At 34.0% G+C, this 23460-nt stretch overlaps 1 protein-coding gene across 6 annotated transcripts in view; it reads right to left on the bottom strand.

Annotated features, from left to right (window-relative positions):
• DYNC2H1 (dynein cytoplasmic 2 heavy chain 1) overlaps nt 1-23460 on the bottom strand; it is a 244128-nt gene that overhangs the window by 132441 nt on the left and 88227 nt on the right. For all 6 annotated transcript variants that reach the window (XM_087821570.1, XM_087821571.1, XM_016206739.2 and 3 more), the window contains 11 exons: nt 22214-22298; nt 20282-20436; nt 18763-18900; nt 14701-14814; nt 13958-14118; nt 12912-13035; nt 11912-12033; nt 9434-9520; nt 5360-5486; nt 3170-3311; nt 2485-2594 (listed from right to left, as the gene is read on the bottom strand). In XM_087821570.1, the coding sequence (XP_087677696.1) occupies nt 2485-2594; nt 3170-3311; nt 5360-5486; nt 9434-9520; nt 11912-12033; nt 12912-13035; nt 13958-14118; nt 14701-14814; nt 18763-18900; nt 20282-20436; nt 22214-22298 (1365 nt within the window). The remainder of the gene's footprint in view (nt 1-2484; nt 2595-3169; nt 3312-5359; nt 5487-9433; nt 9521-11911; nt 12034-12911; nt 13036-13957; nt 14119-14700; nt 14815-18762; nt 18901-20281; nt 20437-22213; nt 22299-23460) is intronic.

Consider the following 23460-nt stretch of genomic DNA (forward strand, 5'->3'; position numbering starts at 1 on the left):
CAATCAAGGACATAGGTCATACAAACTTTCAGCTATTCTAATAAAACTAATTCTTGTTACAAGGCCATTGATGGATAAGTATTTGACTGTTTCCTCTCCCAGACAATACATGCACTTCAATATTTAGCGTAACCCAAAAATGAGAAATTCAAGCATCTTTGTAAGACAAACAAAGGAATAATTTTTGACACAAAAGGCCTTTCTTAGCACCAATAAATGAGTGGCTACAGCCTTAAATGTGGGAAAGCCTCCATTGAGAGGGAGAGTTTCAGAAAAGCTCTAGTATAGTAAATGAGATGTGATACCTGACTCAAAAATACATTTGCCTGGTCAGGTGTGGCTCAGCAGTTGAGCATTGAGCTAGGATCCAGGAGATCGCAGTTCGATTCCTGGTCAGGGCTCATGCCCGGGTTGTGGGCTCGATCCCCAGTCAGGAGCGTGCAGGAGGCAGTTGATCAATGACTCTCATCACTGATATTTCTATCTCTCTCCCTCTCCCTTCCTCTCTCTGAAATCAATAAAGATATATATATCTATATATATATATATATAGATATAATTTTTTTTAATTTTTTTATTTTTTTAAATATATCTTTATTGATTTCAGAGAGAGGAAAGGAGAGGGAGAGAGAGAGATAGAAACATCAATGATGAGAGAGTCATTGATTGAGCCCGCAACCCGGGCATGTGCCCTGACCGGGAATTGAACCCCGATCGCCTGTATCCCAGGGTCGACGCTCAACCGCTGAGCCACGGCCCGGCCAGGCTAAAGATATATTTTTAAAAAAATAAATTTTATTCATTATGCCAAGCCATTTTTCTCAGGTAAGACTTCCCCAAAATCCAATCTGTATATATTTAGAGATCTAATTTCACGTACATCACATGGTGGTGATGGTTCATGAGATGTTATGGACATGTGCTAACCAGTCACACCCTTAACTGTAGCAGCGTATTCTAAATCTAGTATACTTTACAATTGAGAATGCTGACCATAATGGCAAATTCATTTCCATAAAATAATTACCCTAAAAAACTTTTCCAAATGGTTTTTGTTTTGTTATATGAATATATAAGTATCTATAAGAAACTTGGCAATATCAAATATAAAATAAATCTACTTATTATTAAAATTAATATCAAAAATAATTTCTCCTGTACTTATCATGAAAGGCGATTTGGAATAAAAAAGTATTTTCATCAGTAAAATTAAATTATCATCAGTAAAAAATAAAAATTGTGATAAATATATTTTATCTAAACGCTCACCCCCCCCCCGATTTCTTATAGAATAAAAAAAGAAGAGTATTTAAATTGTGTTTTTTAAATCTGCAAATTATTGCTTTCTTAGATTATTGAAAAAGGAAGATTATAAAACCTTGGAGAAGGAATAACAAATATAATAAAACTCACATAGTTTGTAATAATATAATGAATTTATTTGCACACACATTTAGAGATCCAGGTCTGTAATTCTAGTGTAAAAAATAATAATGAAATATGTTCAAAAGTAAATTGAAGAACAAGCCAAATCACATTAAAAGAAGACAAAACTGTTTAATCTTTGGTCAGCAACTTCTCCACTGGTAAGATACCAAGGTAACGAGCCAAGGTAATCAGCTGATTAGTAGGATTACCCAGGAGGGAACAGAGCCCACAGTACTAACCTAACAACGCTCTGCCTGTGTTGCCTAAAGAGGAGCACCTAGTGTTCATCTTCTCTTTGAGACTCTGGAGTTACGGAATAAGGAAGCAGTGTGAGGGGGCTACAGAGAGGGGATTACAGAGAGGAAACAGAAAACTGGTATTATGGAGTATAAACTATTAAGATAGAAAGAACGGGGGGGGGAGGGATCACATTATCAAGGGGGGAAAATTATCTTCCAGTTCATAACAAAAAGGTAAACCAAGTTAATGGTAAAACTAAACATTCAAAGAAACGATCTGTTTGTACACATGATTTGGAATTTGTTTTTCACATTCACTGCTAGTAAGGTTATAACAGTTTCAGGTTTAAACAACTTCTGGGAAAGATACACTGTGAAAGGACAATTTTTTAAAATATGCATATGGTCATCTCAAACTTATAAGCCAAAACTTACCTCATCTTCACTCAAACTTCATTTTACAAAACAAAATAAAATAAAAATGTAAAATCATGTACACTAGATGAAGGAACTATACAACCAAATGAATCAGGTATTCCTAAAATATTTCTTTTACTATTTGGGAGTTCAATTTAGAATATTTTTGCGACCAAAATAATGCTGCTTTATAAACTTCTATTAAGGTAAAAAATAAATTATACTGACAATTATAGATTCACCAACTGAATCATGAATGGACTGTCATTAGAAAAATATTTCCCTTTTATGTAACTAGGAGAAGAGCAATTATGAAAGCCTAAGAATCTGAAGAAGGTACTTCTTGGAACAACATTGAAAAGAAATACTTCTAGTGAGAAAATTAAAATTGATTAATTACCTGTAAGATAACAATAGCATTTTCTATGGAAAGATCATCTGATGGTAGGCCTTCACTTTTCCAAATTAACTGCTCACTTTCAGTACAAAGAAACCTCCTCATATCAAATTCTGAAAAGTTAAAGATATCAATAATACTTCAATACAACAATCTTGTATTTGACAAGGGGGAGGGGATACAAATTTTAAAATATACTCAAAAATCTCATCACTATCTTTACTATTAAATCCATTCTTCCCCATTTAACACCAGAAACTAAGGTGAAAATAAGGTTACAAAAAAAGGGCAAAGAAATGGAACTCAGTTAATTTATATTTTACCTATTAAACAAATGTTTCACAACTATAATAATTTGTGAAAAGCAAAAAATTCACAAGGAATTTTGCAGTTCCTGCATCTCATCTTAAGATATGAAATTACTGTAAAAATTTAAATAAAATGCTTAACTGCATTCATGAAATACCAAAAATAATTCAGTGGTCTCAGTTTTATACAGTGATTTAAGGAATAGAATAATCATTATAACAAAACAATTCTCAGACATTTGTAGAATTCAGCAAATCTAAAGTAGCTACAGTATGTTTTACAGATAATTTCTCTCATTTACAAAAGTAAAAGGACAAAAAGCAAAAGATGCATATTTAGTATACTGAAATTTCAAATTCATGAATAACTAAATACAAACTTTCAAGACAAGCTGACTTGGTCCATTCTTCCAAACAGGTTTTCCTCAGACCCTCAGGAGCAGCAGAAAGGTATGTAATAAATGCAGCAGCCAGTTGAGCTCTTTTAGGAAGAGTAGCTAATTCCTCTGTTATCTCTGCAACCTGCAAAAAAGAGAGAGAGAGTGATGTAGGGATATGTTTTAAAGTGGAAATAACAACAGCTTCATAAATTAGAGTTCTGAGTGTAGAAAAAAAAATCATTTGTGGCTTAAAAGTAATAACCCTTATCTTGAATAAAGTGTCAAAATGTAAAAATATCAACAAGACCTTTGATACTGCTATTAAACAAATGCGTGAAATCCCAATATATTTGTAAAGATGGACATGTTTTGTCATTGGAAGTTTCTAACAATTTTTTAAAAAAGCAGAACCTTTATCCCAATCACAGTTAAATATGAACTATGAATTAGAATCACTTTTTGTGAAATACAATTAAGATACATAGAGTATGAACAAAGGCACAAAACAAAGGTTAATCATTGAGACTCGTTAATCCATTAATCCATTGTCAAAAATCCATTCATATAAAGATACTTTGCTTAAAGATTAATTCACATAACAGCCATTAACATCTAGATCATTTTTCCCAAGCCAGCTGAACGTTAATGGATATTTCTCTCTCTCTTTTTTTTTTTTTAACATTACATTATAGTTAAAAGCATAGTTGGCTAAAGCATAAGTTTGAGCAGAAAAAGTAGCAATTCAGGAGTAATGAAGAGAGAGAGGTAGAGTGACTGGAGGGAGTAACATTATGGAAGGTTTCCCACGGGAAGGAGCTCCTATTTTAACCTGTGGTAATTATGAGCCATTGAAAGTGTTTAAACAGGGCAGTGAGTGATGTTATGGACTGGGTTTTAGAAAGATAATTAAACTGACAAATAAAGAATGAACCAATTAAATGGTCAGATAACAGTGAGACAAGTTGGGAGAATTCAGGAGGAAAAATGAAAAGAACTGGCATTAAGGATAGAAGACAAATATGAGAGGTATTTGCAAATGGATTATGACAAGTAAATAAGGAAGAGTCTAGGACAACTACGTTTTTAGTTTTAATGCCTAGAAGGAAGATGCCTATGAGAGATAGAAAATAAGAGATTTGGGGTCAGAAAAAGAAAAATCAGTTAATTTAGACATATTATGTTTGAGTTCCCAAGACAGTTAAATGCAAATACCTAAAGTATAGTTGGAAATATGAATTTAAAACTCAGCAGCCTAGAAATATAGCTCTAGTAAGCATCATAATATAGGTGACATTCTTCTGGACAATATAACCCCAGAATAATGGCAAAGAAAGAAGAAGAGGGGGGGATACCGACATTACTGGATGAGCAGGTGCAGGAGGGAACCTAACTGGTTAAAGAAAAACAAACAAACAAAAACAAGAGACAACACTCTAACAGAGCATTTCAAGAAGAAATACATAGCTAACAGTGTCAAATCTAAAATCACTGTCCTGATAATGGTGAGTTCCAAAAAATACCTAAAGAATACTGCATTCTCCATCAACTTTTCATCCATGCCCTTCCCCTCAATAACACAGATAAAAAAGACAAAGCCCAGCCAGGCATGGCTCAGTGGTTGAGCGTCGACCTAGGATCCAGGCAATCCGGGTTTGATTCCTGGTCAGGGCACATGCCCGGGTTGCGGGCTCAATCCCCAATGACTCTTTCATCATTGATGTTTCTGTCTGTCTGTCTCTCTCCTTTCCTCTCTCTGAAATCAATAAAGATATATATTTGGCCCGGCTGGGCGTGGCTCAGCGGTTGAGCATTGACCTGGGATCCAGGCGATCAGGGTTCGATTCCCGGTCAGGGCACATGCCCGGTTGTGGGCTTGATCAATGACTCTCTCAACATTGATGTTTCTCTCTCTCTCTCTCCCTCTCCTTTCCTCTCTCTGAAATCAATAAAGATATATTTAAAAAAAAAAAAAAGACAAATTGGTTGCTTTGTCAAAAATCCATTCATATAAAGATACTTTGCTTAAAGATTAATTCACATAACAGCCATTAATATCTAGATCATTTTTCCTAAGCCAGCTGAACATTAATGGATATTTCTCTCATTTTTATTTTTTAACAAATACATTACATTATAGATTTCCTGTATTTTCACGGAAGCCCTTTAATAACCTTTCTCTCTCACACAAACCTGTGCATTCCATCTCTTGTGTTCTCTATCAAGCTGATTAATTAAGACTTCTGCAGCTTTAATTGTTTCTTGTGCTTTGCTTACTTCAGCTTCAAGTTTTGCAGCCTCTGAAGTCCTGCTCTGAAATCTATGAAAACATTAAAGGCAAAGAAATTTAAGAGATTTGATTAAATTATCTTTAGGTAGTAAAGGGAACTTTTATATGAAAATTTAATTAATGACAATACTACCAATAATATTTGTGCTCAAAATATCATTCAAAGCCCAGCCAGCGTGGCTCAGCTGCTGAGCATCGATCTAGGATCCAGGAGATCGATGTTTGATTCCCAGTCAGGGCACATGCCCAGGTTTCGGGCTCAACCCCCAGCAGGTGGCATGCAGGAGGCAGCCAATCAATGACTCTCATCACTGATGTCTCCCTCTCCCCCCTTCCTCTCTCTGAAATCAATAAAAATATATTAATATATATATATATATATATCATTCATAGAACAGGTACATATACCAACATATACACATACATATACATACACATGTATGTATATATGTGTATATATATTTGAAGTGTAGAATTCTCACAAGGCATTAATAAACTATACATACTTCTCCATATGACATTCAAGACCCTGTCATAAGATTGACTCAATTTATCTTTTCAGTGTTATTTCATTCTATTCCAGTCCAACAAAACTCTGTGTAAACATCAGAGTAATTATTTCTTCTTAGAAAATGCTCTACCCTTCACCTGTGGTGCACTTCTCCAGGCTGCTCCATTTGCCTAGAATATCTTCATCCCTTCCTTATCCCTACCTCACTCCTGACTGATTCCCTTAAACATCTAGCTATCAAACATACAAATAAAAACTTTAAATTCACCTCCAATATCCAGCCCATTATATATATTCTCTCCCTACATGCCCATTCACCAAAATTTATAACTTTTAAAATTATTTTCCTTAAAAAATACTTGTAAAAATTTATAGTTTTATTAAATACAACAGTAATAGTCCACATGAATACTTAGTCCTTCAACAAATACGTAAGTGCCTATAAAATGCTCAGGATATAAAAACTTACACCCAAACAGGTTATTACACAGGTCTCACCAATAATTAGCAGGGGATCTAAAAATGCGTATATGCGTGTGTCTGACATCAAGTCCCATGAACCTTACAGTACACTGATCACCTCTGCAAGTGTTTCTCCTTCCCTGAGACATAAGACTCTAGAACTCAGATATTCAATATGGTAGCCATCTAGCAACAGGTAGCTACTTAAATTTAAGTTAAATTAAATTTTAAGTTCAATTCCTGAGTCATATTATCCACATTCCAAGTTCTCAATAGCCACATATCGTTAATGGCTACCCGAAAAGCGCAGATTATACAACATTTCTATCAATTCATAAAATCCATTGGACATTTGCTCTAGATCTGGAAACAGAGACTACATCTTTGCTCACCTCAACAATTCATACTACACCTTGTACATGGTTTTGTGATAAATATTTTCTGAATCAAATCAACTTGTTTATTTTTGTACAAGTTGTATGAAAAATGACAAGTGTCTCTCTAATGTTGTTAAATTAGAACTTAAAAATAGATAGATCATGCTTACTTTTTCAACTCCCTCGTTGTAAATACACAAGAAAATAAGATTGTCGCTCACAACCTTGAGTCAATTAAATCTTAATTAAGGATCATGTTAAGTAACTGTATATTAACCAGAATTAATTCATTCTTGATAATGACTCTAAAGTTGAAAATGACATTCTGTTTTACTTAAAATTAAAAGTTAATTCTGAAGGTTTTCATAATAATCTTTCTAAAATATTGTTAGTATTGAGTAGTGATTAAAAACAGGAACTTTATGGAGTTAGACTAATCTAGAATCTAATGCTAGCCCAGTCATTTACTAGGTGCGTAACATAAGACAAAAATAGCCTTTCTAATCTTCAGCTTCCTAATATGCAAAATGGAAGAAAATCCACCTTTCAGTACTGTTTTAAGTACTAAAAAAATAATTATGTAAAGTGACTAGTACAACACCTGACACATGTACAAATGCCTTATAAATGGAATCAAAACATTGCTACCATATGCTATCTACTCAACAAATACTGGACAGTTAGCTGAATGTTAAGTACTGATTTTGGGCATATGATACTAAAAAGAATATACTATTTTTCTCACACTTCTTTAATTATACCTGTAAGAAAATGATGTGATTTCTTTCCTATATTTCTAACATAAAAAAATATTCAGGAATATTGAGGACACTGAATTTATGGGTTTGAGGTTTTCTTTTTGGTTTATTTTTTTCTATAAGTAAATATATAAAGAGATAATTATTTCCTGACTATATACAGAGAAAAATTCATAGATTTCAGTCAATGATGAATTTCTTTCTTGGTACAACAATTTCTATTCCTTCCTTAAGAAAAAAGGAAACATAACACCACTTGGGAAAAAAATGTGTTCACATAAAAGGTTTTAGTTTCATAAAACTGAAAGCAAACAATAATAAGTTATTTAATCACATACAGTAGTCCTCCCTGTGGTTTTGCCTTCTACGGGTTCAGTTACCTGTGGCCAACTACAGTCCAAAAATATTTAATAGAAAATTCCAGAAATAAATAATTCACAGGTTTTCAATTGTAAACCATTCTGAGTAGTGTGATAATGTCTCACACTGTCCAGCTCTGTCATGCCTGGGACATGAATCAGCCCTCTGTCCAGGGTATCCACCCTATATACACTACCCACTCTAAGTCACTTAGTAGCCATCTGAGTTATCAGATCGACTGTCATAGTATCATAGTGCTGTGTTCAAGTAACACTTATTTTACTTAATAGTGGCCCCAAAGCACAAGAGTAAGTGATGCTGGCAATTCTTTCGGATATGCCAAAGAAAAGCCGCAAAGTGCTCCGTTTAAGTGAAAATGTGAAAGTTCTCAACTTAGAAAAGAAAAAAAAGTTGTATGCTGAAGTTGCTAAGATCGATGGTAAGAATGACTCTTCTACCCATGAAACTGTGAAAAAGGAAAGAATAATTCATGCTAGTTTTGTTGTTGCACCTCAAAACAAAATTTATGGACACAGTGTCTGTTAAGTGCTTAGTTAATATGGAAAGGCATTAAATTTGTGGGTAGAAGACACGAACAGAAAACATGTTCTGATTGATGGCAACATGTTACATGTATATAAGAAGACTTCAACAAGGGATCCTCCAAAATTAGTGGCCACATTCACATAATTTTTATTATAGTACATTGTTATAATTGCTTTATTTTATTATTTGTTATTGTTAATACGTTTGTACCTAATTCATAAATTAAACTTTATCATAGGTATGTACATATAAGAAAAAACATAGTATAAATAGGTTCAAATACTACCCACTGTTGTCTTGGAACATATCCCCCACAGATAAGGGGGGACTACTGGACTCCATTTTCCTATCTTCACATTTTTTAAAGAAAAATTTTCCCACATTTATAATAATTCCCATATTAATATTTTCTATATTACACTAAATAGCAATCAGGAGCCCAGAGGTACATGAAAGGTTTTAAGATTAATAATATTTGTAAGTGGTCCTTAAATTTGAGTACAACATTTGCACAGGGAATATTTTTTTTAAAAAAAACAGAAAGCTAAAAGAATAGATTTTTTAATGTGATCATACACCCTCATGGAAGATTACAGAATAGCATCATTGAAAATAAAGGAGTCTAAAATATTAAATTCAAAACACTAAGGAAATGGGAATACCAAATGTAAACACTCAGTATTAGCTCATTACATTCTATTTAACTTGCTCAGTTTTCCAACGCTTGGGAATAAATATATACATAGTGATAACTATACCAAGGAGATTTAAAATGTTTTTGTCTATACCATGAAAACTTTTTTTTGAAAAAGGAATACCTTCTATATTATACCTTTCCCAATTTTGGAGTGATAAATAACAAAAAAAGAAGTGAAAGTAGTAATTCTAACTACGATTTCCAAAAAAAAAAACAGTTGAGATATGTTTTCAAATATCCAAATTACATTTTAAAACTTAACTTACTTCTCTTTGAGTTCTGATACTTTTTGACCAACAGAATTAAGAAGCTCCTCTAGTTTCCTTTTTCTGTCTTCAGTTTTCTTCAAATTTCTAAAATACAATTTTATAAAAGTTATTCTATTTTAGATATCAACAAATACAGCACTAGCACCTTAAAATGTAATCTTGCAGTAAATAAATGACAATCAAAACTGTCAATAATTCAGTAGTCATAATATCTTTACTTAGAATTTGATTTGAAAAGCAAAGCTAAAATTAAAAATATATTCTCTGATTTAACCATACCACTTCCAGGAGTCTATCTTTAAAGACGTGTGAGTAGATTTCTGGATAAAAATGGTAAACAAAGTCATTTATCTACTATCCCTTCAAACTCTACAGAATGAAACCAAGGGAATAAAAAAGAAATACATGCATAAGAAGAAAGATAATGAAGTAGAAAAGTATTACAAAATAGTAATTTAATAAAATCTTGAAAGGTGATAACTAACATACCAGAATTCAAAAAGCCAAAAGTTAAATGGCTGCAGGAAGAGAAGCTAAAATAATTCTAATACTCAGGAAATGTAGACAACAGGTACCTCTGAAGATAACAATAGAACTAAATACAGAGGATTGACAGTCAGTACTATCAAGAGTTTGATCTCAGATTGCCTCCCCCACTGAGAGTAGACTATCTTAACACAATCCTGGAAGTCAAGTTTATAACCCTCACCCACTCCCATCTACTCTACCCACACCCTAGGCAGAAGCTACGAGGGTTCTTCTACACAAATGACTGACCAAAATACCCACAAACATTGAGAGGTTGCTAGCAAATGGCCAGACTACACTGCTGCATGCTGCTGGGCATTTGTGCACTGCACAATCTCCTGGAGGTTTTATCAAAACACGGACTGCTGCCCTGGCCAGTGTGGCTCAGTTGGCTGGGCGTCATCCGGTGCACCGAAGGATTTCAGGTTCCATTCCCAGCAGGCACATGCCCAGGTTGCGGGCGGGGGTGTGCAGAAGGATGTTTCGCTCTCACATTGAAGTTTCTCTCTCTCTTTCCCCCTCTTCCTCTCTCTCTCAAAGTCAATAAAAAATATTAAAAAAACAAAATCAAACGTGGACTGCAAGGCCTCACCCTCCCACCCCCTTCAGTGTATCTGATTCAGTAAGTACGACTGATGCTCAAAAATGTGGACTTTTAACAAGTTCCCAGGTGATACTGATGCTGCTGGTTCAGAACCCAAACTTGGAGAACCACAATAGAATAAGGCCTTCAAAACTGTGGGGTCAAACTGTTTCTAGCAGAGTGTTCTGAACCTGGCCCAACTACTGATCACGTGTAATGGTATAACACAGATAATTTTAGACACTGGGAAGACCTCAAAATATTCCTCACGCCATTTGACCTTTCTTAGGAAGCTAATGTGAAGGAGGATCTCCAGAAAAATGAAGGACTAGACTAAAAAAGAGAAAGGCAAGGGCCCATAAAAAAGAATACTGTCAGAAAAGAGACAAAGGTCATCCCCAGGAAAACGGTGAGGAGAAGTCCCAAGATACCAGCTGTAAGCAGCAGGCCTGGGGAACAACTAGTCCACATTGAAACAGAAGGAAAAAAGCCTCTAGGACGGTAAGAGAAAAATAAATGGAACACACAGATTCTGAGTATGCTTTAGGGTCTGACAGAAAGACCACAAATAAATATGTGATATGTAAACAGAAAAAATAATCAACTGAAAAATATGAGGTAATTATTAAAAATAACAGGTGTACAAGGACAAAAATATAAAACATGTGTCTCAATGGAAAATATTTATACAGTCAAAATAATGTATAAATTTAACATGACTTAACAGAAAAATTTTACAAAATTACATTAAAAAAATTATAGTTTAGGGGGGCTATAAAAAATCTCCTTGCCTAAGAATATATGTGAAAAACTGGGCAATCAAGGACATGATGTACCTCTTAGTCTGCATGAGAACAGACGTGGTAAAACATAATGCTGACCAGTAACAACAGCAAATTGAGATGTTGAAGCCCCAAAAATAAATGGTTCCATTTTCCCCCTACCTGCCCAGAGAATGTTTTAGAAAATACATAGTGAACATTTCCTAGAACTTAGAAGGCATAAACAAATATAAAATATCTATATTTACAAAACCTACTTTTTTGTACTTTAATATTATTCCTTTACAAAACTTTAGCTCTTTCTAAGGGAACTTCTACCAACTTATCCTTTCAACAACATAATAATGGTAGGGGGAAAAGTGATTGATTCTGCTTTCCATCTCCTTCTAATTGGTTTTTCTTTTCTAGGTCTGTTGAACACTGAATTCATAATTAACTGATTCATTTTATATATTTTAATGTTTTCAGCTTCCTTTTTAGAGATAAACAAGAAATCCTAAATAAATCCTAATTACATAACTAAGTCATCAAATTGATGAAAATAAGTACAGGTTAGAACTGTTTATATTTTCTGTCACTTACGATTCTAATCGCCCCTGCTCAGTTTCCAAAGGCTGAATTCGTTCCAGGACGTGGGAGTACTGCACATTGGCTTTCACCCAGGCAGCCAAAGGAGCCGCTGCTGTGCTGGCACGCTTGGCATTCTGAAAAACTCATCACAGTTATCCCGCTTCCTAACTTAACTTCAAATAGAAGCAAAGTTAATTCTAGCAGACTTTACTTAAGCATTTATTTCACAAGTTATCCCCCAAAATGAAGGTAAAAATGAAATAAAACATTTCATAAATTATCCCCAAAATGAAGGTTTTGGTTTATAGCTAAAATAAAAACAAAATCAAAATTGCTATTTTGATTAAGGTACTTCTCCCTTTCTGCTTCAAAATCGTTTTGAACCTCATACGGTCTTTAGTATAACAATGTTTTTTCAACATATTAAGTATTCTATTAGTCACATTTATAATGACTATGTGTCCACAACAATGTTTAAGCATCAGTTCTTTCTCTTCTCTAAGTGGGATACCTCTTTAATAAACAAAAGCAATTTTCAAACCATGGTTTTTAGTGTCAAAGACGTACACAACATTTTGAATAAAGGATCGGATCTAAAAAAACATGCCAGAATTGTGGAATTTAAACTATTCATTGAAATTAGATGCAAATATCCTAACATAGATATCTATTATTATATTACAAGATATCTATTGGTATATGACAAGGAAGAAAGAAAAGCAGGTGAGGCAAGCTGGAAGTTAAGACATGACAGACTGGGAACTTACCACTGAAAGCCAAAAATAGGATTTAAAAACCACTTATGATAATAAATATGTACCACCACCTCCAACCTGGATTCTGGTTTACCTAATTCATCTGGTAAGTGCTTATTACCTATAATACGTTCAGCTGATTTTTAAAAACTTTTAGTTATTAGACAGTCTAAGCAATTGATAGTCATCACTTTTTTAATAAGCAGGATATTATACAGTATGGAAAGGAAATTTATGCCATAACTCTTAAAAATTACCTTTGGATCAAAAGATCCTTTATTTTTAAAAAGAAGTTCTTCAACACTCTCTCTTATTTCCTTTGGAATATTTCGTGCATCAAAGGTTGCTATGTCTTCTCTCACACCTCTTTTTGCAAGGAAACTAAAATTAAAGCATATTACTTCAAATGAGGTTAAATAAAATGTGCTAGTTCTTACAAAAATATCAATTTAACAAAACAGTGTATGCAATACTTTTAATCAATTAGCTAACAAAAAATAGGGGATTAAAGTATGTAAGCTTCAGATGACCTACCCATGGTTTTTAATAAATAAAGAACTACAAAAAGATGCACAGCAGTTTTCCTAATATTCTGTGACTAACCTGGAACACTGAAATAAAGGAATTACAGTCCTGTTATTCTACCCGCATCCTTTTATGTGAACTATTGGGTACTCATAGGCTCTAGGATATACAAGAAAATTTTCTGCTTTCTAAGATAGGAATTTAAAATTTTCTCTGAACCTAACTCTCCTCCCCAATCTCCAGATAGAAAAGGACTTTACTTTCAACCTAAATCCTAAATGGAATTGAATAGCATAATAACACTGCTACAGAATAAAACCTGAAGCTGCACTGTTGAATATGTAGTTAATACTCAGTCTTTTCTAGTACACATTTCTCTTGTATTATTTATGGGGCTCTCACTCTCTCTGTCTCTGCCAAGAGTGCAAGACTCTTTGAGACCAGTGACTACATTTTCTTCATCGATAAATTACAGTAAACACATGCTCTGTACTGTGTGAGCATCGAAATAAACGATTATATTTATTGCGACATTCTTAAAGATCTTAAGGCTTTCCTTTTCTCCTCTACTGACACTTTAACAATCACTTATAAAGAAAGGAAAATATAGATCTGGATATATGTTACATAGTATATCTTGAGATATCAGGGCAAAGTGTGCAACAGGTAATTAGATGAAGTTCAGTTTGAGAAACAAAATTAACAAAAATTTAAAATATAAAGGAATATGTAATTCATTGATGAAATAATAACATTTTTTACAAATTCAAAAACTTACCTTTTCATGCTCACCCAAGATGTATCAAAGATACCCATCAACCTTAAAACTCCTTCAAGAATGTCTCTGATCACATCAGGTGGCATGCGCAGTGAGCGAATTTCTGAAAGAGATTCTGGCTTAATGTTTCCAACTGCTAGTTTGGCTTCATTCACTAGAGGCTAAAAGACAAAAAGGGCATTTTTACTTTCAAAAGATATACATGAAAAAATTGTTAGCTCATTACAAATTATTGAATATTTCTCATTTTACTAAAAATGACTACTTACTAACATGCTTTCTCGTCAAATATCAAAATGCTTTAAAACATAAAGTACAAAGTGTTCAAATTGAGAAAGAGTCCTTACCACCATAACAGCAACACTCTAATCTGGAAAATGTAATTTGTTTTGAGACAAGTTGCCATTTTCAAAGCTCTTTATAGTCTAAGACTAGTTAATTTAGTCATGTCTCAAGAAAAAGAGCCTAGAACTTTTTCTTAATTTACCTACAACACATTTTTCCCCTCTATAGTCAAGACAATAATGAAAACAAAGTTTATTTTTAATTACCATAAGTTAATTTGCTTACTACTCCTGGGAGACTTCCCTTCCTGTTCCTCTTTTACAAATGATATTCTAGTTAGAGCCACATTTGATAATACTATTAGAAAATAACTTCAGCAACTAATGTTTAAACTCCTATATACAACTGGTAGTCAAAAATGTAAAAGGCTCTTACAAAGTTTCTTTTTTTTAACTTACCTGTACTTCTTTTAATTCATCATCAATTTTGTTTTTTCTCTCTTCAATTTTAACAACTTCATCTGCTATTCTGTGCTTTAGTCTTTCAAGTTCTGTCTTTTGCTCACTAGCATCCTACAGGAATATTAAATGGCAATCCAATAAATTTTAATGCACTCAATATTTAAAAGCATCATACTAAAAATGTTATTTTAAAAGGACATTTTCTTTTAAATGCTTTTCTAATGTTTGCATGAGAATTTCTAAAGTGCCTGGGAAACCAATGATACAATCTACTTTCTATTTACTATCAGGAAGTTCCTATGCTTTATTTACCGAAATTTTTTTGGACAGCAAAGCACTAAATGCTTATTATAAAAAAAACAAACAAGTCAGAAATTCATAAATCAGAAAATGATTATAATACACATTTAACACTTGCAACAAACAACCCAGAGAGGTTAGTACTATTATGCTCACTTCATAAATGAGGAATCTAAAACTGAAGTCTTCTATAATTCTAATAGCAGAGACTAATAATTCTTAAAGACTCTAGTATATTAGAAGCTTGTGTTTCTATATTTTAGAGAAAAATTCATTGAAATCATGATAATTTGATGGCAAATATATGAACAAAATCAGTAAAAATTCAAAGAACACTACATTATATATAAATAACACATGAATTATTTGCTCTTGAAAGAAAAATCAAGGGTCCCACATATATAAAAATGTTTGAGTACTGTGAACGTTTTCTGTTACTATAAATGTTCCTTTATAGTACCCGAAAAACCAAAGAGGAAAATAGTCAAGAAACCTGTCAAAAGTCCTTACAACACTGGTTCTCAACCATATTATAACCATTCAGGGAGCTTAAAAATTAATGCCTGGTGCCCTATTGCCAAATATGATGATGCAGCTAGGGCAGATATTTTTAACGACCTCCCAGGTGGTTTCAATCTATCGTCAAAGTTGAGAAGCACTGAACCAACCAACTTTTCCTACATCCCACTCTTATCTTCAGGTACCTTACACATCACCAGCTCAACTGAATTTTCTACCTTCCATAGCACCTCTCCCTTGTACCTCTGCAACCATTCCTAAGTAGAAAAAGTGTTTTCTCCATCTCCACAAATCAAAAGCTGATGTGCTCCTTTTATTAAATTTCTCTTCCAAATGGAAGTTATCCTCATTCCAAGTTCCCATTGCAAATAATTTGTACTTGCCTTATGCCACAAGATTTAGAAGTTGCACAGTTTGGTATTTAAGCTGTCTCTCCAGACTGTACTTTTTTTTTTTTTTTTGTAGCAAAATAACAAAGAGAAATGTCTGCTATTGACAATTAAACAAAATTTATTAACTTATAATGTGAGAGTCACACTTACTCTTCTGTCAGCCAACACAACTAGCTACAGTCTCAGGAAACCTCTTCTCGGAACACCCCAGAGAAGAGCATCGCAGCAGTCAGCGTATGTCGCTTGTGGTCACACAGGCACACAGTGTTGAATATTTTCCTTTTATAAATATACACTGACTAACAGTATTATCCTTTATTCAGCCTTCATTTTTTTCATATTTCAAATTATTCTTTAAAGGTAAGAGATATTTGACAGGTATTTTTAATAATCAAAATGGCTGGCTGCTTTAAATAAATATTTATATTAATTGGGTTCCAGACTGCCTACAGAAAAAAACTATGCTGAAGTTTTACAACATGAAAATTACTTTTGATTTTCTGATACATTACTTATCAGGTCAGGGACTCAATAAAACTATCTTGGAAACACTGAATGTGTACATAAGCATCAATTATCCGGAAACATTACTGCCTTTGAAAATGTCCCATATGTCAGTGAATCTATTTCGACCCATCAGGTAAAATCTTCTTTTCATTGTGTAACTCGAGTCAGTCCACGTAACCCTCTGGTGAAGCTCACAGTGCGTATGTCCCCTCCCCAGACTCAGATTTCCAATGAAGACAACCAGACAAAAAGAAAGCCCCTTGTGTCAACAGTGAGAAGAAAACAAAACTAAAAATACCATCAAGAAAAATGAAATTTCATAAAATATCCTGAGAGCTAAGTAAAGATACTGCAACACTGAAAAAAAAAGGACACTTCCAAAAGGAAACACTTATAGGGTTAGAAAAACCTCCTGGGAAATAATACAATAACAGAAATGAAAAACTCAGTAGGAGAATTAGAAAATATATTTGAGGAAATTTTGAAGAAATTAGGGTAAAACTATAAAGAAGAAAACAGGTTAGAAAAGAATACAATTAGAGAAGCAGACCAGGAAGCTCCAAGACAAAATAATAAATACTCTAAAATGCCAGAACAGAGAAATGCAAGGAAAGAAATGATCAAGAAAATAATTTGCCCAGGCAGTGTGGCTCAGTGGTTGAGCATCGACCCATGAACCAGGAGATTGGTTTGACTCCCGGTCATTGATGTTTCTCTTTCTCCCCCTCTCCCTTCCTCTCTGAAATCAATAAAAACATATTTTTATTTATTTATTTATTTATTTAAGGAAATTACCCAAACTAAAGAAAATAAGTTTTCAGGTAGAAAAAACTCACATGGTATCTGGCACAGTGAACAAAAATAAACCTAAGCCAAGGCAGATGTCATAACTTTTAGAGCAAGAAAAACAAAGTTCTAAAAGATTTCAAGAGAGAGAGAGAAAAAAAGTTCACATCAAAAGGATCAGAATTTAAAATAGCTTTCAGTCTGCCCTGTCCGGGTGACTCAGTCAGTTGGAGCATCATCCTGTACACCAAAAGCTTGCAAGTTGGACTCCTGGGCACATACCTAGGTTTTGGGTTCAACCCTGGGTTGGGAAGCAACCAATCAGTGTTTCTCTCTTTCTCTCTCTCTCACTAAAAATCCATATAGCCCTAGCCGGTTTTGCTCAGTGGTTAGAGCATCAGCCCGTGGACTGAAGGGTCCCCAGTTCAATTCTGGCCAATGGCACACACTTTGGTTGCAGGCTCCATCCCTGGCCCTTGGTCAGGGCACATGTGGGAGGCAACCAATCAATGTGTCTCTCTCACATCAATGTTCCTCTCTCTCTCTCTCTCTCTCTCCCTCCCTCCCTCCCTCCCTCCCTCCCTCCCTCCCTCCCTTCCACTTTCTCTGAAAAGCAATGGAAAAAATATCTTCAGGTAAGGATTAAAAATAAATAAATAAATGAATAAATATCAATATAAACACATCCTCAGGTGAGGACTGAAATAAAAGAAAGAAAAAAAAAAATTAAGGCAATGTGCAAGCGAGAGCATCCTGAGAGGGTATGAAGACATAAAAGACCTGGGCAAAAACAGAACTCAGAAATCTTTTAAAGCATTTAACAAAAGAAAGGCAATGACAACAGGGGATACAATCAAAATATTATATGATCATGAAAGTATAAATAGAATTAATAAAGACTTATTTTGTAAATATTGAGAATATATTCAAGGGAAAACCCTTGAAGCCTAACAGAGATAATTTTTTTTAAATCCTCACCCAAGGATACGTTCATTGATTTGAGAGAGAGAGAAAAGACAGAGAGAGAAACACTGATGTGAGGGAAACACATGGAGTGGTTGCGTCCTGCATGCGCTCCAACCAGGGCCGGGATCAAACCTGCAACCCAGGTACGTGCCCTTGACAGGGAACCAACCCCGAGACCCTTTGGTGTTCAGGTGGACACTCTAACCACTGAACACCACCAGTCAGGGCTAGGAGATATTTTTTTAAATAAAAGAAAGTATCAACTTAATTAGCAGACAGTAAAACAGGTAAAATGGTTTATAGACAAATCTATATAAATTTAAAATGTTTATATTTTTACATTTATAGGGTCTAGATAAATTATTATATGGTGAATTGAGGAAAATATAGTTAAGATGTAAAACAGTATGTGCAAATACCATGCTCTTCTACTAAAGCTTAAGTAGGCAATACTATCAGTCTGACTCAGCAGAGACAAGCCATATTTTTTAAATCACTTAAGTAAAAATGTTATTTCTCACACTGATGAACAATAAGGCATGAGTGGTCTCCCTATTGTTTGCACTTTCGTGCTCACTCTGAACATTACCTGCATTGACACTGTGATCTCTTGAAGGGCAGCATCTGCTTCACCCTGCTTAATTTTAAGTAATACACTTTGTTCTCCAGCTTTTCTGTTCAGTTCATCCACAAGAGCTTTAGCTTCATTTAGTTTAGATACACCAGCCTATAATAATAAAATATTGATTGGCAATAATTTTTAAAAGAAATTTTATATACACCCAGTAAATAAAGCCTATAAGAATCAAGCAAAAATGCAAATGTGTACATATAAAACATTCACAAGTAAACTTGGATTTTTTTCTTACTGCTAATTATACTGATTTATTCAATTGTATGCTGATTAAGATGTAGTAAAAGACTCCACAGAGGCTTAAAAGAAAAACATTTTAAAACATCACAATAAAGCTGAACAGATCAAAACATACTTGACAGCTTAAACCTGGGGGTTTTTTTATCTACTGCAGTACATGGGAGAGAAAATAGAAAGCAAGAAAAATCTCAGTAAACCTTTTCCATTTTTCAGTCTCATAGATGGGGGTAAAAGAAGTCAAGGGTCACTCTTCTTACACTGGACATTTGGATTTGTCTGTCCAGTACCTATATTTTTTAAGACACTGCCTCACATATGGCTCTGGTGGGCTGCCATTCAAAATCCTTGCCAATTCTCTGGGTGGTCATTTGACGCTGGCGTGGCAGTTATGGTGCCCCATCCCACTGCCCATGAATAATCCAAGGAACAGACAGGAAAAATATTTCCTCTTTTTTATGACTTGGGTGTTTTGTCAGATTTGGGGAGACAGTAATGGCAAAAAAGGAATGTAACCAATATTGATTGAGGCCACAATAGAGGACGGGCATTGTGCTGGTTCTTTAAATATATACTTTACCTAATGCACACACAACAACCACTGACCCAATTAAGCTGCAACGCAGCAAGTTTAAGTGATTTATCCATAGCATCAGAGAACTAAATCAGGAAATTATCCCTCCCAAAGCATGCACAGTTAGTAGCTTAATATAAATAAAAGTGAATCATTAAAAAAGGAGAAAGATACTAACAAAGAGAACCTAAAATTCTGAAAAGGAAATTCTCTTTGACAAGTTCTGAAGCTGGGATTTTAATGACACATTTAAGTTTAAGCTGTAAAATTAGAGAAATATAGAAAGAAAAATGTTCAGAATGCAATAAGTGACATGGATAGAACATTTTTTACAAAATGTAATTCTAATGTTTATTATAAAGCATAATCTTGGATATTATGTTTTAATTTATAGGTATTTCTGAATTTCTAAAAATGTTTTTCTGTGATAGAAACTTTTAAAGACAGCACCATAAGCTATAAAAGAACAAAAATACTACACAGTTAATATGAGGAATAATTATTGAATCAAAAAAATATAAAATCTTTACTGCAATTGTGTGGGCAATACAAATAAGGCATTTAATATAGTACAATGTTTATTTATAGTAAATATATGCCACAGACAACAAGGACTGTTGTCCTGTATATAGATAAAATAATTCAAGATTACCAATATTATACCTGCAAATGACTTTGTCTTTTTAATAATTCCTTTTTCTTGCTGCTACTAATGGCAGAATACACATGTAGAAAGGTCATGTATCTGCTTGGTGTAGCGCCATATGCTTTACAAGATTCGTGAATTAATAAAAATGATTTTAAAAAGTCAGGATCAACTAGAAAGAGATAGAAAACAAAAATGACTTAATATATGCATGATCCATTAAGAATGAGAGAAAATAAACTCATCTATATTTAATTCATATGAGGTTCTTCCATATATATAACCATAAAAACGAGATATCATCTTTGCTTAAAGGTACACAGGCATTCCTAGACATCTATGTACTCATAGCTCCCATTTTCCTTATGAATTTTGAATTATTTAATTTCAGGGGACTCTATCCTTGCACTGTTATATATTTCCCATGAACACTTTTATTGCTGCAAGAAAGATACATCTACAGGTTGTTGTACCATATGAATTGGAACATAACACATATAATGCAGAAGTAAGCTCAATAAGAGCTGCTTGAATGGAAAAGACATACCAAACCAAATAACACATATCCACCCCCATTTGACATAGAGACAAACAGGATTTCAAATGCCAACAAATTAAGAATATGTTCATATTAGAGTCAACATATCCATGACCAAATACATCACCTTCCTCTCATTGCCACAATCTAGTTCCCTCTGTATTCCCCGCCTCAGTTAATAAAATCATCTCCTAACAAATTTTCTAAGCCAGAAACCTGAGAAAAAGCCTTGACTCCTCCTTCCTTGCATGCCACAGACATTACATAATAAAGTCCCCTTGAGACTCCCTCCTGCTATCTCCCAAATCCGTTCCTTCCTCTTAGGTTACTGGGATAACCTAGAGTGGTCCAATTGCCTCTGGTTTTTCCCTATACCAATTTATTTTCCAATAGCTGAAGAGAGAGATGGGCCCAGAGGCTTATCTTTTTAAAACAAGACACTGGTTACATTTCTATTAAAATCTCTCAATTACCTCGTATCGCCCACAAGTTAGAAGCCAAATTCCTTAGTCTGACACGGAAGGCTTTTATTGTCTAACCCTGCCTACCTTTTCTTCTTCTTGTAGTACTCTACTATTTATACAGCCTATGTTTCAGCCAGTTGGGCTATTTACAGGTCCATAAAAATTTCTGTTTCATTTCTCCAAGCCTTTTCCATGTTAGTCACTCTAACCAGAATACCTTTCCCCAAAGTGCCTGTCTGGGCAATATCCATCTCCTGTAATACCTGCCAGTTAGAGGCTTCACTTTCGAAAGTACTTCACAAAAATATCTACCATCACATATCTTACTATATCAGAGTTTTATGTTTATATATAACATAATTCTTGCTATCATTAGACTATGAGCTCCTAAGTCATCCCCAGTATCCAGCTCAGCAACTAACATAAAATAAGTTCAGTGAATGTTTCATGATTAGATGGTTATATAAATAAATGAATGAATATACTGTGGTATAAAAGAAATATAAATACCACATTGAAAATTAATTTGGAACTGGAGGAAAAAATGAGAATATTATAGTTAAGAAATTATTATGTCCATACTCAAAGAATATCATAAAACTTTTTCAGGTATAAATTGAGTTGTCATGATATATATATAAAAATAAAATCACATGAAAAGTTTAGGTTTCTAGCCAAAGACCCTAAACAAGAGATCATTGGAATCAAATATATACTGTTAATTTCTTAAATTCAAACAATAGATATTCTGTTAGCCCTATAAGAAATGATATAAAAATTTATTTAAAATTAAAGAGGGCTTTAAAGTTTAGTTTTAATCAAAAGAGACATAACTTTGTTAGTTCAGTATTATTCAAATTCATAATAATTGTGAATCTTTAATGGATCTGTAAAATTAGATGGCATCACTGGTAAAAATCAATTAAAATCAATTTCATCAAAATTACCTGAATATTTTTTCTTTTCTTCTTTCCTTTTTTTGTCACCATGTTTTTCTTCACTACCTGTTTCATTAAATAACATTTCAGGTATCTAAAAAATGAAGAGCATTTCTTTAAACCTCAATTCAGTATGAAAAAGTTTTAGTAAATGCAATAGCAGAGGTTAAAAACGTTTTAACACACACACAAAAACACAGTATCAATTGCACTTTTTTTCTAGGATTCTTTCCAGACTAAAAGAAAAAAAAAAATCAATATATCCAAAGACATTCTTTCCTAGACAAGATTTTGACACATATCAACCATTAATTGATTGCAAATTAATGACATGGAAACACTCCAATATCTCACTTAAAAGACAATTAGACTATGACATGAAAGAAATCACAATTTGCATTAAGTTAGAAAATAATCACAAATGCCATTTAAAATCACAATAGACACTTCTCCAAAGAGGACCTACAAATGACCAAGAGACATGAAAAAATGCTCAACGTTGCTAATCATCAGAGATGCAAATTAAAACCACAATGAGGTATCACCTCACACCTGTCAGAATGGCACCATTAACAAGTCAACGAACTACCACTGCTGGCGAGGGTGTGGAAAAAAGGGCACCCTAGTACACTGCTGGTGGGAATGCAGACTGGTGCAGCCACTATGGAAAGCAGTATGGAGTTTCCTCAAAAGATTAAAAATTGACCTGCCATTTGACCCAGTGATCCCACTGCTAGGAATATATCCTAAGAAACCCAAAACACCAATCACAAAGAACTTATGCACCCCTATGTTCACAGCAGCACAATTTACAATAGCTCAGATCTGGAAACAGCCCAAGTGCCCATCAGTAGATGAGTGGATAAAAAAGCTGTGGCACATTTACACCATGGAGTACTATGTAGCTGAAAAGAAGAAGGATCTTTTATCCTTTGGCACAGCATGGAGGGAACTAGAAAGTATTATGCTAAGTGCAATAAGCCAGTCAGAGAAAGACAAGTACCCCATGATCTCACTTATATGTGGAATGTAATAAACAAAATAAACTGTGAACAAGTCTAGATCCAGACATAGAAGCATGGAACACACTGAGGGATCTCAGAGGGAAGGAGGGAAGGGGGGAGTGGGTGGGGAGAGATTAATCAAAGAATTTATATGCTTATATGCATAACCCATGGATACAGACATTGATATGGGGAAGGCCTGGAGGTGGGGTGGATGCAGGGTGGAGGGGATCAAGGGGGATGAAAAGAGGA

This window comes from Miniopterus natalensis, chromosome 11 (assembly GCF_054644295.1).
Source record: "Miniopterus natalensis isolate mMinNat1 chromosome 11, mMinNat1.hap1, whole genome shotgun sequence".
Taxonomy (NCBI): Eukaryota; Metazoa; Chordata; class Mammalia; order Chiroptera; family Miniopteridae; genus Miniopterus; species Miniopterus natalensis.